The sequence below is a fragment of the Elgaria multicarinata genome, chromosome 4 (assembly GCF_023053635.1).
Source record: "Elgaria multicarinata webbii isolate HBS135686 ecotype San Diego chromosome 4, rElgMul1.1.pri, whole genome shotgun sequence".
Classification (NCBI taxonomy): domain Eukaryota; kingdom Metazoa; phylum Chordata; class Lepidosauria; order Squamata; family Anguidae; genus Elgaria; species Elgaria multicarinata.
The window spans coordinates 57,743,952-57,760,858 of record NC_086174.1 but is presented as its reverse complement, the minus strand read 5'-3'; the positions used below and the strand labels follow the sequence as shown (position 1 = coordinate 57,760,858).

Below are 16,907 nucleotides of genomic sequence, written 5' to 3'. Positions count from 1 at the left end.
GTTAGGGCAGACCTGTGCCCGACTGCTCTTGAAAGCTTGCAAGCAGTCAAGCATGGACCTCTCTTAGCACTGTGCAGGTCCCCCTGGGCCCGTGAAGGCCAGTTGCATTGACATCTGCTGCCTTCGCAGGCCCAGGCAGATTTTGCCTCAAAGATACTATGAAGTAAGTCCCACTGAATTTAGTGAGATTTACTTCTGAGTTTACATGCTCAGGATTACACTGTTAGTTGCTTTTCCTCTAGATATCATGGAAAGAATCCTGCATCAAACTCACATTTTTCAGCACGGAAGAGTGCAGCCTGACTGATTTTTAGGGAACTGTTAACCCACACTTCTAACTAATCAGTCTTACATACATAGTGATTTGATGCGATTGCATTTGATATGTTTCATATCCTGGAGGGCTGTCTATGCGACACTGCTTTGTAGCTGGTTCTCTCAAACCCCAGCAGCATCACTGCTGCAAGGCAGAAATGATAAATATAGATGGCAGGAGGGAGTGCGGGGGCTACCTGGCCAGGAAAACCACAGCGCCACGGCCTTTGGGCTCAGCCAGCCCACCCTCTGCCCTCTGTTTCTGCACTTTCCCCGGACTTCGATCTACCCCCAGATCCAAGGCCACCATTGTCAGATGGAGAAACAATGTTGTGACCTCAGAGCCACTAAAAATGTGCAATAAAAGCACACTGCGGAAAAGTGCTGTTTCAAGGATAGAAGCCTGATGTGGCTTTAAGTTGGCATCTGCATCATATAAACAGTGCAGTGCCACTGCACAGCCACAACGTGGTAAATATACACCCCCATGATTTCGCTGATGTTATCACAATAATCTGTAAACTTTATTTTGTTTTTACCATTATGCAGAATTCCACAGGAAGTAGTTCTTCTCACCTTAGGAACTGCTAAAAATTTCCTGTGCATTCTACTTTAGATGATGCTGTGTAATTGTAGAAAGATATAAGCCCCTTGCGTGATGCCAAGTAGCTTCTTGGATTCCTGCCATAGTGTTTTGTACTTCACAACATCTGTGAGACATAGGTGCATAATCTAGCTAAGGTTAAGCACTTTTAAGGCTAATTGATTTCTGTGGAAAACATTTAAGCGTGTCCTTAACTTTCCACTTGAAAACAAAACCTAAAAGTGCTTAAGTGTGGCTGGATTTTTTTTTACTGTTCTGTGTATCACTTCAACAATTGATTTGATGAAATGTTCTCGCAGAACAGCTACAATAAACTTCCAGGAGAACGCATTTACTTAATCACAAAAGTATGAAAAATGCATACATATTATTTCTGATATCTACGTTCTGCAATTCCTAAATTTAAATGAAAAAGGATTTCTATCATGAACTGCCAATACTTGTTTGTAGAGGTCATTACTTTAGATATACATTACATGTGAGTTATAGATCCAGTAGTGGAATGTACTAACAATGGTGCTTTATATAATGATACATAAGCTTCCAAATTTAATGCAGTCACACAAAGAGCAGGGAGTTTTACTGTTTCGTCTTGTTTCTTTTACAAATCTCACTTTGTTAGGGTTCAGTCTTTAAGGTGGCCTAAAATATTTTTGAATGAATTAATAAATAAAAATAACCTGAAGTTCCTGTTTTAGGTTCGATTGTAAGGTTGTCCCTCTTGTAAATGACACACATTTTTAATTGCAGTTTTAAAATCACATAAAAACTCGTTGCATTGATTTCCGCATTCATGAAATACGTTTTGTCTGCTTCAGCCAATTGTGTGGTGATGCATAATTGTTTCTGTTTTTGGCACCTGCTAAAAATGTTGAAACAATATTTAATTAATGTCATGCGGAGCATTTTCCTCTCTAACGTTCATTTTTCCCACTTGTAAATTCACCAGTGGGAATAATTTCACTGTTCAAAATATTAGGAATACTATAAAATTCTCTCTCTTATTCCCTTCCCTCAGGAAATGATGCAACTTCAATAGTCAATTGTCTTCATATCTTGGGCCAGACTTTGGATGCAAGGTAAAATGTTATACATACTTAATTTAATTACTATTTGAATTACAAAACAAGTCAAAATAGGATTTGGAACAGAATGCTCAATAGTTCATTCCATAATGGCGAATTGTTGTTAAATCTGAAGTATTAGTAATGGGTGCAGTCAGCTGAACGCTCTCCACGCCTTGGCCCCATTGAAAACATTAAAAGCTAATCATATATTTTATTTCAGTTCCTTTAAGCATGTAAGCACACACAGAGTTAGCATGATTGTTTAGAGACTTCTGAATATTACTCCCTTAGATGAAATGAACATTACCATCCCTAACCTAATCACTTTCTCGATCAGGACTGAATCATCCTTGCATGGTAAAGCAAATGTATGCTTCATTGTAAAGCATAATGTACCTATTATCTGAATGTATTGAACACATATAGAGCATAATTCTGTAGATGAAGCCTTCATATTTAGCTCCATCCTCGCACCATCTGCCACCCTCTACCATCCAAAGGTTTCCTGTTCCCTCAAAAGATTCCGCTTCCATATGCTTGGAACTGCTTTCCAAAATGCCTCTGTGTTCCCTCTTCCCTTACTTTCTTCAAATCCCTCAAAACCCACCTTTGGCACAACCAAAGTTCCAGCATTCCCAGTCACTAGCCATGGCAGCTAGGGCTGATAGGATTGATGTTCAAAATGTCTGGAGAACACCAAGTTGAGAAATGTAAGCACGTGTAACTGAAAAAGTTTTAGATTGCATTCCTGTTCATGTCTGTTTTCACTTCCTTCCTCTTCTTCTTGTTATTTTCCCTGTGTCAAATTTTAGATTGTACGTTCATTGTAGCAGGGACCTATTGTAATTAAGCAAGCACTATGCACACAGATAGTGCGAAATAAATAAATAAATCAAATTAGGGCTGGGAGCTTGTGCATTTCCAGATGTGGCTGGACTGCAGGTCCTACTGTACCCACATTGGCTATGCTGGCTGGGGCTCATGAGAACTGGAGTCCAACATCTGGAGGTTCCCTTTTCCTGAAGTACATAATAATGTCAAATATGCTCAAATAATTTGACCTCCTGCTTTGACTCTAAATTACGGCTTTCATTTAACCTCTATTATTTTATAGTTACGAATGCCAGCTTTGATCATGATAGCTAAAGTATGAATCTAAATAAAGCTGCTATCTTGCCTTGTTAATTCTAAATATGCAATTGCCGCATCAGTTCCAAGAAGCCTTCCTTTGACCATAGGAACATTTTATTATATCTAGTGCTTTAATCATACAGTTAGTAGCCAATTTTACTTGCTAAGTGTATGATCAATGCGTGAGTTATGTGGACTTCTACTGCCCTCTTTTGACATTTCTCTGACCAGTTTCACTGGTTGTTAGAGGTTTATATTTTATATGTGGTAGTAGAGACTAAGAAGCGTATCGTTTTTGTTTATAGCAGAACGTAATATAGGTTTATGTGTATGTAACATGTAGGACAGTGATGAAGACAGGTTTAGAGTCTGTTAAGATGGCTTTGCGGACATTTTTGGATAATGCTGCAGAGGACCTGGAGAAGACAATGGAGAACCTTAAACAAGGACAGTTCACACACACCAGGAGTCAGCCGAAAGGAGTGACACAAATAATTAACTACACCACAGTGGCTCTCCTGCCAGTGCTGTCTTCATTATTTGAACACATTGGACAGCATCAGTTTGGAGAAGACCTGATATGTAGGTATTTGAATAATAATGTAAGGTATTTCTGTACTACTAAAAATATTTTGTGTTTGAGATCCGTAAAGCCTGACTTCTAATATTCCGAACAATAATACAAACTTAATTGCTCTATGCGAGCCTTCTCCAGCTGGCCCCTTCAAGATGTTTTGGACTACAACTCCCATCAGCCCCTGTCAATATGGTCAATGATCAGGGATGATGGGCATTGTGATCCAAAAACATTGGGACGCTACCAGGTTGAGAAAGACTGCTTTAGTCAGTGACTTGATTGACTTGTTCTTAACAATTTTAGAATAAGGAATCCAGAGTTGATTCCATTGGGTTAAATATCTCGACTATGTTGTGCTGCCTAAGTGGTGGGATTTAAAGGGGACTACTTGGTTCTCTTTCTGTCTTTGAGACAGATATGATTGATGGCACTGTATGAATAATTAAATGTTTTGGTGTCTCAGCTCACCCAACTCCAAAATGTAAATCACCTGAATCGATGTGTAAAGCCCTATATATTTCATATTATTTAGACATCTATTAATATAGGCCTGCTCAACTTGATACCCACCAAGCTTACCAGCCATATATCATGTTTGCCTAGGTTCTTGGGAACTCATGCACATTCTCTCTCTCTCTCTCTCTCTCTCTCTCTCTCTCTCTCGCACACACACACACACACACAGCATTTTTGCAATTCTAGGCAGGCAGGAAAACTAAGGAATGAGTTTTCGGGGGGACAGGACCATAAACGGCTTGTGAGCTATGCTAAACTTGGTTGATTTCAAGTTGTGCAGACCTGCACTAATATATTACCATTTCTTTATCACAGGCATTATATTTCTGACAGTAACATCTGCATGAGTTTTTCAGAGTGGTTCTTTTTCTCTTATTGGAGACAAATGGCCATTTCTGTTTGTGAACAAACCAAGCAAGATATGCAGGACATTATTCTTTGAAAATAATTTTTTTATTGGCAAGTTCAAATATTTCATGCCATTTAATCTTGCACTACCAAGAACTCTGGGGACATAGTTCAGTGGTAGAATATATGCATTGCATGCTGGAAGTCTCAGGTTTAATTTCTGCATGCCATGATAGTGTAATACATTCAGTTAATAATACTGTTATATGAATCTTACCTATTAACCTAAGATGTTTTACTACTCATAAGTATATGATCTACAGCAAATTAACAAAGTAGCATTTTCCACCATGGCATGTTTTTGGATTAACTATGTGTCCTATTTTAAGAAATGCTTGTATAATAGAATTTAAGCTCAACCTTGTGTGCTTGATGTAGGAATATCATTTTATTTTATATGATTAACTTATGTTTTTGCACATGTATAATAATTCCACATGTAATACCTCCATTGTTTATTGTTGCAAGTTGTTTTCTGAATGGTTTATTGTCCCTTCTTAATTATTTTCTGAATATTTCCTGTTCTTCCTTCCTACTTTCTTTAGTGGAAGATGTACAAGTTTCTTGTTACAGAATATTGGCCAGCTTGTATGCTCTGGGAACCAGCAAGAGTATCTATGTGGAGCGGTAAGGGAGAAATGTGTATTGCCAACAATGTCTTGTGAACCTTAAGGCTGGAGTCCAGACCTTGTTGAAGTCTGGGAAATGATATCAATCACTTCAATTAAAACATTTATTTATTTTGAATTTTTTATCCTGCCAAATGTTTCCATAGAGCTCTATAGTTCCATATTGCCCATGGGAGTGAGGCAGTTAACAACATTTTATAACATAACAATAAAACATTATCAATTCAGTAGCGGGGGGGGGGACTCCCCATGCCGGCTCATGTAAACATCAAATCCTCATCTTCAAATACCTACTGGAACAACAACAACAACAGTTTTGTTAACCTTCTAAAGGTAAACATCAAGCTGAGTCCCTTGTATGGAAAAGATGCTCTATAAGAGAAGATATATCAAATCTCTTTAACACTTTTAACATTTTGACCAACACATTGGGAAGGGATGTGCCCCCATTGTGTCACTGCTACTAATAAGCATACTTTTTCATTTTGAATTAATAGAATTTTCCGAGCAGTCATTAAAGGTGTTGCTACACACATAGCACATTACAGTAGTCTAACCTAGAGGTTACCATAACATCTATCATGATATTCAGTTCACCGTTTTCTAGGAGCAGTCACAGTTGGTGAATCATGTTTAGTTGGTAAAAGACTATTCTGTCCATTGCTGCCTTCTGAGGTTTCACCTGATATGAAGAATCATCCTCAATTGGCTGGGTCCAGGCTGATGAAATTACAATAACAAGAATAATGAAAAGACTATTTTCTTCATTTTAGTCATCCCGTTTTTGTATGATCCCCTGAATTATGTTTGGGCTTTGTTTTTGTTTTAACATGTCATATTATATGAACCTGCATATTTTTTAAATATCAAAGGCTCTGTTCTCAGTGCTGCTGCCTTCAGAAGTAAGGTAGATTGTAATGGGAGATAGGACTTTTCAGTGGCTGTGCCCCAATTATGAAATACTATCTTCAGAGGACATTGGTTGTCACCTATTTTACAAGCTTTTTGGTGCCAGCCATGTGAAGTTAATCTAATTCTCCTGAGCTTTTAATGTATGACCTATTTTATTCCTCCTGTTTCTCAGGTTTTAACCCTGCTTTGCTTTAGTTTTTATGGTTGTCTTATTTTTATTTTTATCTTTAGCATTTATCTATCATCATCACCATCACCTGTATTACACTTGTAATGAAAGATAATACATTTTGGACATATTTCTAGTACATCCAATTTATGCATTAAACCAGCTTAAGAACAATGAATCCTCCAAAATAAATATTCTAAATTAAAAGCTGAACAAAATTAATACATAAATTAAGGATCTAATATAATCAAAAACATATTTTGATTAAAATGTGAATTCCAAATTTAAAAAAGGATTCCTATTTTTGTAGTATATTCTACACTTCTAAAATCTTTTCCTTCCTTCTCAGTTCCTTGTCATATGTGTTAGATGTGTCAGATCGCTCATGCAAGTCACTCGATAACTTATTCAACCACAGTAGGGTTGTCTGATTGTTAAAATGTTAATGTGACAAGTTGAATTTAAACATTTTTACTATTAGCTCCCATGGGTGTTTCTGGTGACTTGTGGGATAGAAACCTTTAAAATAAAAAATATCTAATATTCACTTATGATCAGTCAAGGACTATTCAATACCAGTAGAACTCAGTGGGCTTTTCAGTTACTATATTTGGAATAATTAGATGTAGATATAGATATGGAATATTTATAGAGAACATTCATTATTGGACCAATGAGAAATGTAATAAATAAATAAATATCTAACAGACTGCTTGAAAAGCCTAGAATGATACTGAACTAACTATGTGTGCATGGAGTAAGGGAAAGTGTTTAAATAATGATGGGAAATTTTAATTTGCAGGCAGCGCTCAGCTTTAGGTGAATGCTTAGCTGCGTTTGCTGGTGCCTTTCCTGTGGCATTTCTAGAAACTCATCTGAACAATCACAACACCTATTCTATTTACAACACCAAGACTGCAAGAGATAGAGCAGGTACATAATTATTATTTTTAAATGGTTATTAAAATCAGCTTTTTTGAAGTCCAAGGTACATATTTTCCTTAAAATGAAGAACTCGAGCATGTCATGGTCACTTTCCTCCAAAGTTCCTGTTACTTTCATGTCATCAACTAACTGTTCCCTATTGGTCAGAATCAAGTCAAAGATGACAGCCAAAAGACTTATATTATCACATTGGAAGGACAAATTTACACCTCCTATAATGCAATGGATCGAGGACCTAATAACATTATCAACTTTTGAACGAGTGTTATATAGACTCAATTTGCAAGAGGATAAATATACGGATATTTGGTCTGCTTTTCTTGAAACCTTTGTATAACTCTCTCCCTTCTTTCTTCCTTCTCTTCTTCTTCTTCTTCTTCTTCTTCTTCTTCTTCTTCTTCTTCTTCTTCTTCAGTTTTTATGATGGAATTGATGATAACTCTTTATACACAATCTATGGTGTTTTTCTTCCCCATTTTTCATTATGTATTTCTGTTTTGTTTGTTGATATTCACAATAATAATAAAAAGATGGTCAAGGAGGGCTGACTTGACCTTCCTTTCTCCACCCTCTGAATGAGAAAGTGGTCAGCAAGGCAAGTTAAGAATTTCCTGGAGAGACTGTGCTTGGCAGAGTTTGTCCATTAACAGATAGCAGGGTAATTGAAGTCCCCTATTACAACTACTTCATGATTCCCTGATGTATCTGCAATTTGCTTTTGGAAAGGATAATCTACATCTTCTCCTTGGTTTGGTAGTCAGTAGCAAACTCCAACCACAGTATTGTTTTTCCCCTGCCTACATTTATTTTAACCAAGATGATTTCAACATGGCCAGCACATTCATGCTCTTGAATTTCTGTGTAGGCACGTACATTTCTAATATGTAGTGCAACTCCTCCCTGCTTTCTATGGCTTCTGTTGTGTTTGAACAAGTTATCCTTCAGTTGCTAAATTCCACTTATGGGAGACATCCTATTAGGTCCCAGATATTAAATCATATTTACCTTCTTGATTAAAAAGTTTAAGCTCATCCAGTTTATTTCCCATACTTTGAGCATTAGCATAAAGGCATCGAAAGCCATTAACTTTATGCTACAATTACCTCCATTTTTATTCAGAGATTTAACAGGCCCCATTTTAGCTGCTCTTCTAGTTCCTGCTGCAGTGCATGAACCCTTATCTGTACTCCTTCTCTCTAAGCATTTATCTCCATCCTCCACAGGATTCAGTTTAGAGCCTTCCTGATCAATCTCACCATTCTTTGGGCAAACATATTCTTCCCAGTCTTCATTAGGCTTGGAGGATTGCCTGAATGCAGGTCTAGACTATCTGCTTTCATTGCATTTTGGTTCTTTATTTTTCAGATAGTTTGCATTAAAGTATCATAAAGTTAAATAATAAAAATGAATATTAAATAACATGTTGATGAAAGTCTTAAGTAAAATATTAGTGATATGTGGAAATGTGATGCATGAAATATATATTGAAGGAGAAATCTAACTAGGAAAAATGTTTGTTCACTATTGTTAAGCATATTGTTATTTTAATAGTTATTATTGTTCTTTCTTCTAGGTATCAGTTTACCAGATAGTGTAGAAGAGCTTTGTCCAAACATTCCTTCCCTGGAGAAGCTAATGGAAGAAATTGTGGAATTGGCTGAATCTGGCATTCGCTATACACAAATGCCTCATGTAATGGAAGTTGTATTGCCTATGCTTTGTAGTTACATGTCACATTGGTGGGAATATGGGCCAGAAAGCAATCCAGACAGAAGTGAAATGTGCTGCACAGCTTTGACTTCAGAACATATGAATACCCTGCTTGGGAACATACTGAAAATCATACATAATAACTTGGGCATAGATGAGGGAGCCTGGATGAAGAGATTGGCAGGTAAGATAAAAGGAAATTAATTCACATTACTTGATTAATTTCTGCTTGGATTTCTTTGAAATGTAAATAGTCAGTATTACCTTGGAAGTTAAGCTGAAAAAGAACACATTTTTTAAAAGAAGCTGAGAAATGTAAAGGAAGATGGAAGAAGTACTTTGAATTGCTTTTAAGAGGGCAAAATGGAATAGGATAGGGCCAGCAAGGTGGAGGCTGTCGTAGTCTAAATTCTGAGAAGGTGTTAAGTGGTTTTAGTAGTAGGATTAGAGAAGTGGTAGGTGGACAGCAGTTTGCACATCTTATTATTATTATTTATTTATATAGCACCATCAGTGTACATGGTGCTGTCTTCAAGCCAGGACCCTGGTAGTAACAGAGAGGTTTGAGGGGAAGAGTGTAATAGCTGTAATATAGATCCGTAATGTATAGATCCGTGATCGAGTCTGATTGTGGAGCGTAATATCTTCTACTATAGTTTCACATATTAATATGCTATGATATTAATGGATTCCTTACATAGTGTTTTCTCAGCCTATCATAAGCAAAGTGAAGCCCCAGCTTCTGAAAACGCATTTTCTGCCACTGATGGAGAAACTGAAGAAAAAAGCTGCCATGGTTATCTCTGACGAAGAACACTTAAGAGCAGAAGGCAGGGGAGACATGTCTGAGGCAGAACTCCTCATCCTAGATGAGTTCACTACACTAGCTCGGGACCTTTATGCCTTCTACCCATTGTTGATCAGATTTGTGGACTACAACAGGTGAATGCAGAATTGGCTTATAAATGACTTTGGGATCTCATAGTGAATAATAGTTGGGGATTCCACAAGTGTCTGACATGTTCTCTTAAAATGATGCAAACTGCTTTATCTAGAACAGTAAGTGTAGTGATAAATATTTTCCTCTATTTTATTTCAGAGCAAAATGGCTTAAAGAACCCAACTCGGAGGCTGAAGACTTGTTTCGTATGGTTGCTGAGGTATTCATTTATTGGTCAAAATCCCACGTAAGTTAATTATTTTTATTTATGTCACAACGAGCAGAATGCTTGCCATTGGTATGGGCAGGATATATTAGTGCAGGGCCTATTAGCATATGTGTGTTTTGTGGAGGTGGGGGACGGAGACGCAATGGGCCAGTTTGCACAACAGCCCATCGTGGCTTAATTTACCCTTGAGGAGCTGTGGCGCATGCTGGTCACCATTAAGAATATGCAATCCATGATCAGGAGTTGTTGTGTCATCCGAACTTAGCCAGCATGGGTTATTTGAGGACACTCTAAGGAAGATAACAATTGGACTCTGCAAGTATTATTATTTTTTTAAAAAATGGTCATGATAATATTTGTAGAGCCCTAATAAGCAGTATGAATTCCTAGAGACTGGGAAGAGCATTAAGAAAGGATTGCATGTGAGAAGATCAGAGTAAGTAAAAAAATATGAATATTGGTAAAACTCTTTTTGTATATATAATATATATTTAAACTTTTATTTACATAGTTCATATGGCATTTTATGGATTATGAGGGAAAAAGCAAAGGAGAGTGATGCAATGGGGAAGCTACAGAATGTATTTCTAGCATTTTGTTAAAAAAATGTTCTTAATATCATTTTAGAATTTTAAAAGGGAAGAACAGAATTTTGTTGTGCAGAATGAAATCAACAACATGTCCTTTCTTATTACCGACACTAAGTCCAAGATGTCCAAGGTACAGTAAACTGCAGACATAATTATAATTATTTTCTCCATGTATTGCCAAAAAAACACTTATTTTGCTTTAAACTTTTGCAACCAAAGTCATCACTGATTGGAGGTAAGAGAGAATATGCCTTCTGATAGCTCTGAGCAGTGCACAGAGAAAGGGATTCCTCCAGTTGGGAGGGTAAGTGCCCAGATTTTATTTTTGGGGTCACCCCTCCCCGCCCAGTGGCGCCAAACCCAAATGCCCAATCACCATTGGGCACGCCTCTTCCTTTGCCCTGCCCGCAATCCTCTCCCCATGCCCAGGCTGTGCCAGACATGGCAGAATGATCAATGTGGGATCAATTATGCCAACCTTCATAGTCCGGATAAGCCTGCAGACCTTTAGAGCACTGCATAATGAGGTCATCAGTGACTTTGCTTCTGACATCATGGCATAGGTATTGAGTTTAAGAATCTTGTCCTTATACATATCTAGCATTCATTTGTGCAAGCCAGTGCAGTTATTCATAGCTTCTGCCTTAGTTTTCATCACTATTTTAAAACAAAAGGTTTTTAAACATATGTCCAAATTGCATTTGATTCTCTACAAAATGTACACTAGACTTGCAGTCTACCTAGACTGTAGGGAAAATATGCAGGAAATGTGTAGGCCCAAGGATTGTTGCAATGCTAAGCAATTTTTTAAAAAATCAGAAGAAAATGGGAATGAGTTATACCTGTAAAAAAATGTTTGCAAGAACATGTCTTTAAAGGCAAGAACATTATCTGAACAAACGAATGACATTATGACGGTAAATTAGTTGAGAAATAGCAATATATAGTGGCATGATGTGAAGTTCTATCTGTTCAATCTAAATGCAAATAAAAAATGGTAATAAGGTTGTCTCACAAAGGAACCATGAAGAGGATAAAAGTGAAAAAGAGGACTTCATCATTACTGATATAAAGTATTTAATATGCACAGTGATTTATTCTCAGTGTTTTCCTCTTTTGGGTTCAACCCATCTAAGAGATAGATGCGGTTTTTCCAATTTTCCAATGGCTTGTTTCTTACACATTTTAGGCAGCTGTTTCTGATCAGGAAAGGAAAAAAATGAAGCGGAAAGGAGATCGTTATTCAACACAGACCTCTCTTATTGTGGCAGCTTTAAAAAGATTGCTACCTGTTGGACTAAATATTTGTGCTCCTGGTGACCAAGAATTAATTGCACTGGCGAAACACAGATTAAGTATGGTAGGTTAACTATATAGACCTGTTCATATATCTAACTTGGCAGGTGTATGTGACCAATAGACTCTTTGATTCCTTCCACTCTTAGTAATTCCTTTTACAGGGACTATATTTTTAGATGTCTTCAAAGTGAACACTGTTTTGCAAAATGTAACTGGGCTTAGCTGCTCAATACTACCAATATTATAATTGCAGTAGGCAAGAAAACATCCTGTAAAATTCGTAGTAGAAACCGCAATTACATTTGTGTTCTCCAAATCCCCTTGCAGGTATCATGGTCCCTATCTACATATTAGGTTCAGTGCTTTTCAGGACAGTGTTAGATTTGCCACTGTGCTGCTGCTCTTTCTTTCTGCCTGGAGGGGCCCTCTTTTCCCAAGGTACAGTTCGACCCCACTGTGCCTCGGTTGTTTAAAATGGTGGTGGCCACCACAGTGCGAAGCCCCATGGAGACTTCTCATTATGTGCAAACCATGGCACAGTGTGCAGGGAAGAACAATTCAGTTTTGGAACATTATTTTTGAGTAGTTGCAGAAGTCCATGAGGTTTTATGAGTACTTAAAGGAAATACTTGCTAAATGGGATGTTTCTGAGGAAAACAGGGTGTTCACACATGTGTAATGCATAGCCTTAAGCTACAAATTATCCAACTGCATCACTATCCAACTGACTACCACAGTTCAGAAGGCATCCCAGAAACCTGTGGTTTTCTCTTGACTACTAGCAAATATGCATTATTACATCAAAACTACTGAATCTTATAGCTCTTTAATAAAGTCTTTACTGAACGACATGTTAGTACTAAAATGTACCTGATATTTTGTATATTTTATTGACAGAAAGACACCGAGGATGAAGTTCGAGATATTATTCGTAATAACCTTCATTTGCAGGGGAAGGTAATTTTTAAATATTATAGATTTTCTTCTTTATATTTTCTTTTAAAAACTACCCTAGTTACTTCAGGTATAAGCACCCTCTGTTTACATGGGTCATTTTTGTGTGGTGTTCTGACCTTTTGCCCTTTGCCTCAGATTTCATAGGACGTAACCTTTTGTTTTATTGTTCCTTATTTATGTCCTTTAAGAATGACCAATTTAGTCCTCTGTTCACAATATGCTACTCAAATACTGGTAATTAATCTTCTTTCTTTCATTCATGATGTTGTCCCAACATTACTTCACACCAGAAAAGATGTGTGGGCTCTGGTTTGTGAGGTCAACTGTCTAACTTCATTTGTGGAGTCTGGGAAATAAGTAGCATCCCAAACTACTTTTATTTCTCTCTGTCCCTCCTGGAGGAAGGGGGATGATAAGGTTTTTGACGATGTTTTGTAAAATATAAACTCCACTACCACCATTGCAAGGCTGCTTTTCAGTAACAAATGTTTGGTCATTGCAAGTTCCATTTTTTAAAAAGCTCTTTCTCTTACACTCACACATGCACTATCTTCTGTCCCTTTCTCTCTTTTGCAGTCAGAGGTACACTGCCTCTGAACTTGGAGGTTCTATTTCTTGGACTTTTTCCAGAGCAAATTGATCATTGCTCCATTGCCATATAAATCTCTCTCTCTCTCTCTCTCTCTCTCTCTCTCTCTCTCCTTTCTCCCCTTTCCCCCATTAAAAATAAATTGGAAAGGTATTTGCCTATAAATATCTGTCTGTTTATATTTTATATTTTAAAATAAACTAAAGTAACGTAGTAAAATAAAGGCCTACAAGTCCTATGATCTCTCACCATTGGCTAACATGGCTAGGGCTAAAGTTGTATGCCAAAACATCTGAAACACCACGAGTTGCTCACCTGTGCTGTAGAGACTCACCTGTTTGTCCTATGTTCTATGCAGAAGTGCTGAAAAAAGATGGCATGTATCACATTGAAAGATAAGCAAGTGAATGAGAGCCCTTATTGTTGTGAGTGACATTATTAGGTACTGTAACAGTGTTTCCATAATAGATATGGCAACAGAGGTGGCAACTGGGTTTGCAAGTGGAGAAGAAACCATGGAATAAAGACACAGACACCTGACTTTGGGATAAACTAGGGCCTCTTTATTTAAATAAGGGAACTTTACCCCTCCCTGGATCTGCATGTGAAAGTGCGGAAATCTATTAGATCCTTTCTTCAGGCACCTAGCCTGCCATTATGGGTGAGCCACTCTCCCAAGCCAGGAGTCCGGTAAACCTGGCTCCTCTCTTATGAGACTTTGAAAGCATGGGGAGAGTGATCTGCATCACCCCTGCCTGGTGGAGCACAGCTCTGAATAGGTGAAGCGGGAAATTCCCCAAAGGCAAACCATATTCTGACATGAGAGCTGCACAGCCCCTGAGGAGCAGGTCTTATGGATATGCCAGTCACCAAAAGGTGCCAGAGTGCTCACCATCCCTATTGTAATATTGTGCAAATTCCCACACACCCTGACACAGGAGGGTGCCAAGCCTCTGCTTTGGCACCCTACCCCCACCAGCCCAGGGGATATCCCACAGGCCCATGTGCAGGTCCTGCAGGAAAATATCATTGCCTGCATTGGACAGTCCTTCCCACCTGCAAAAGCCGGCCCCTACCCAAGCCATTCCAGATGGGCAGGAAGTGGGCTTGTTGCAGGACCTGGACTCTATGCTTGTAACCATGTTATGTTGTCTGTTGTTGCTAGTGAGTAGCAGTTTCAGGTTGGTGTCTAAAAGCAAGTACAAGCTTACAAGCAAGGTTTGTGAGAGTGAACTGTCATTGTCCAGGCTGTAGATCATTGATGATACATTTGAGTGATTAGAGCTGGAAACTGTAGGGGACAACCAGCAGTTTTCTCTTGTTTTCTCTTATGGGTCTGTTTGTAGTAGGTTGTCCCTGGATACCACTCAAAAGGAGATTAGAGCAAAAGACTGCTGTGTTAGAATTCATCAACAGGTTCAAGTCTGTCACCAGACTTGAATAGGGATAAATGACTTCTATCACATTAAATGTGTCAATTGACACATGTTTGTGTTGTCATCCACAATTGTTTTTGTGAATAGCCACAGTTAATAATGTAATTGTCACTGTCAGTACATTCTACATTTAGTTGCCTTCCGATTGCACTGTTTGGAAAACTCCTCCTGCCTCCCGTCACACATTTTATACTGCATATATACCCGAAACTCTTAATAACTACACATCTGATGAAGTGGGGTATACTCTACAAAAGCTTATGCCAGAATAAATGGATTTATTCCGTAATACTTTTTGTTGGTTATATAACCTGATAATGGAAATTAAATGTAATGCACAGTAGGTAAGGCTTAATGATACTGAAATAAATCACTCATGCCCAAATGAATGTTATAATCTCTAGAGACTATACAAACAAGGGTGTCTGTTGTAACAATAGACTTTTACTGATACCTGAAATGAATTTATGTTTAGTTGGTGTTTTCAGTTGACCATTTTTCCAATGCCATTTGCCAGGGATTTTAGAAACAGTTAGGTGTATAGTAACTATATAAACTTCTTCCTGTATTTGTGAACTTTCTTGTTAGCAGTGTTTAGCAAGCATTGCACTTCTGTTTGCCTCATGGAAGTGTGGTAATTCATAGAATCATATAAACACAGAATAGTAGAGTTGGAAGGGGCCTATAAAGCCATCGAGTCCAACCCCCTGCTCAATGCAGGAAACTTATAGAGATGCTGGTTCACAGTAGCAGTTCTCTTGTTTAAATGAATGCAAATGTGACCCAGTTAAATTTCACTTTCTGATCTGTGTGCTATCTCCTTTCCAATTTTCTTTTTAATTACCAGTGCTTAAATGCCAAACTGTCAAATGAATCTTGCTTTGCTAATATGCAGTGGTTGAGATATCCATCATAATGAAGCTTGCTGTCCATGTGTGTTGCAGTGTTCATTTAATGTCTGTCTTCTATCTTCTGTTCTCTTCCTGTCTTCCCTTTTTATTTTTCTTGTTGCATGTCTGCATGTTATCTCGATAGCAAATATTTTACTGCAAGAAACTGCTGGACAAACTTATTTTGACATGGATGAAGATCAACCCATCAAAGTCTTTCTCCAAGCATTTCAACTCAGATTCTGAAATGTCAAGCATTCAAAATGTCAAGCATGTCAAAAACTACATAACAAAAAAACATATCCTTGATATAAAGTGATGGGCACACATGTGCAAATGGCCAATCTCCCCAATTAGTTGGCTTTAATTGTCTGATGTCCCTTTGAAATACTCACATATAGTTGGGGGTGAGTTCTTGCTGAAAATTGAAAAGCTAGAACTAAGGATGTATGATGTCTTTTTATTAAAAAAGAGACTTAATTTTTCTGTGCCATAGTCTTGCATTTCTCTAGAAACTGTGGGTGTAAACCAGATACATTGGGATATGCTCCCAGATAGAGATGCTGTCTTTTGCGTTCAACAGAATGCATATTTGGATTTACATTCAGAGGCAATTCTTAAACCTCTGTCTAGCTTTCACAATAATCAGTGCAAGTAGCCGCCAATTGAATCCATTAGAAATTGTCTGCACTGGTGGAACTACAGCATCTGCTTCAGAGATTTTATGTGCTGATTACTGCAGCATCCCTGTCTATTTATTTATTTATTTATTTAAAACATTTGTATCTCACCCTATATCATAAAGATCTCAGTACAGATAAGAACATACAGTATAAAACAATAAATATACACAGCTAAAAACAAATTAAACCATGAACCAAGTTAAAACTATATATAATTTAAAAGCACTAAAAACAATTCTAGTAGTATGGGGGATTTTGAGTTGTTGTATACGTTTTTTATGCCCTCTTACTGTTTTACACCATACGTTTCA

The 16,907-nt window shown here is 37.6% G+C and overlaps 1 protein-coding gene across 5 annotated transcripts in view; it reads left to right on the top strand.

Moving 5' to 3' along the window:
• RYR2 (ryanodine receptor 2) overlaps nt 1–16,907 on the top strand; it is a 365,044-nt gene that overhangs the window by 279,584 nt on the left and 68,553 nt on the right. For all 5 annotated transcript variants that reach the window (XM_063124341.1, XM_063124340.1, XM_063124339.1 and 2 more), the window contains 10 exons: nt 1,938–1,998; nt 3,461–3,699; nt 5,164–5,245; nt 7,131–7,261; nt 8,847–9,167; nt 9,685–9,925; nt 10,083–10,170; nt 10,780–10,872; nt 11,932–12,102; nt 12,939–12,998. In XM_063124341.1, the coding sequence (XP_062980411.1) occupies nt 1,938–1,998; nt 3,461–3,699; nt 5,164–5,245; nt 7,131–7,261; nt 8,847–9,167; nt 9,685–9,925; nt 10,083–10,170; nt 10,780–10,872; nt 11,932–12,102; nt 12,939–12,998 (1,487 nt within the window). The remainder of the gene's footprint in view (nt 1–1,937; nt 1,999–3,460; nt 3,700–5,163; nt 5,246–7,130; nt 7,262–8,846; nt 9,168–9,684; nt 9,926–10,082; nt 10,171–10,779; nt 10,873–11,931; nt 12,103–12,938; nt 12,999–16,907) is intronic.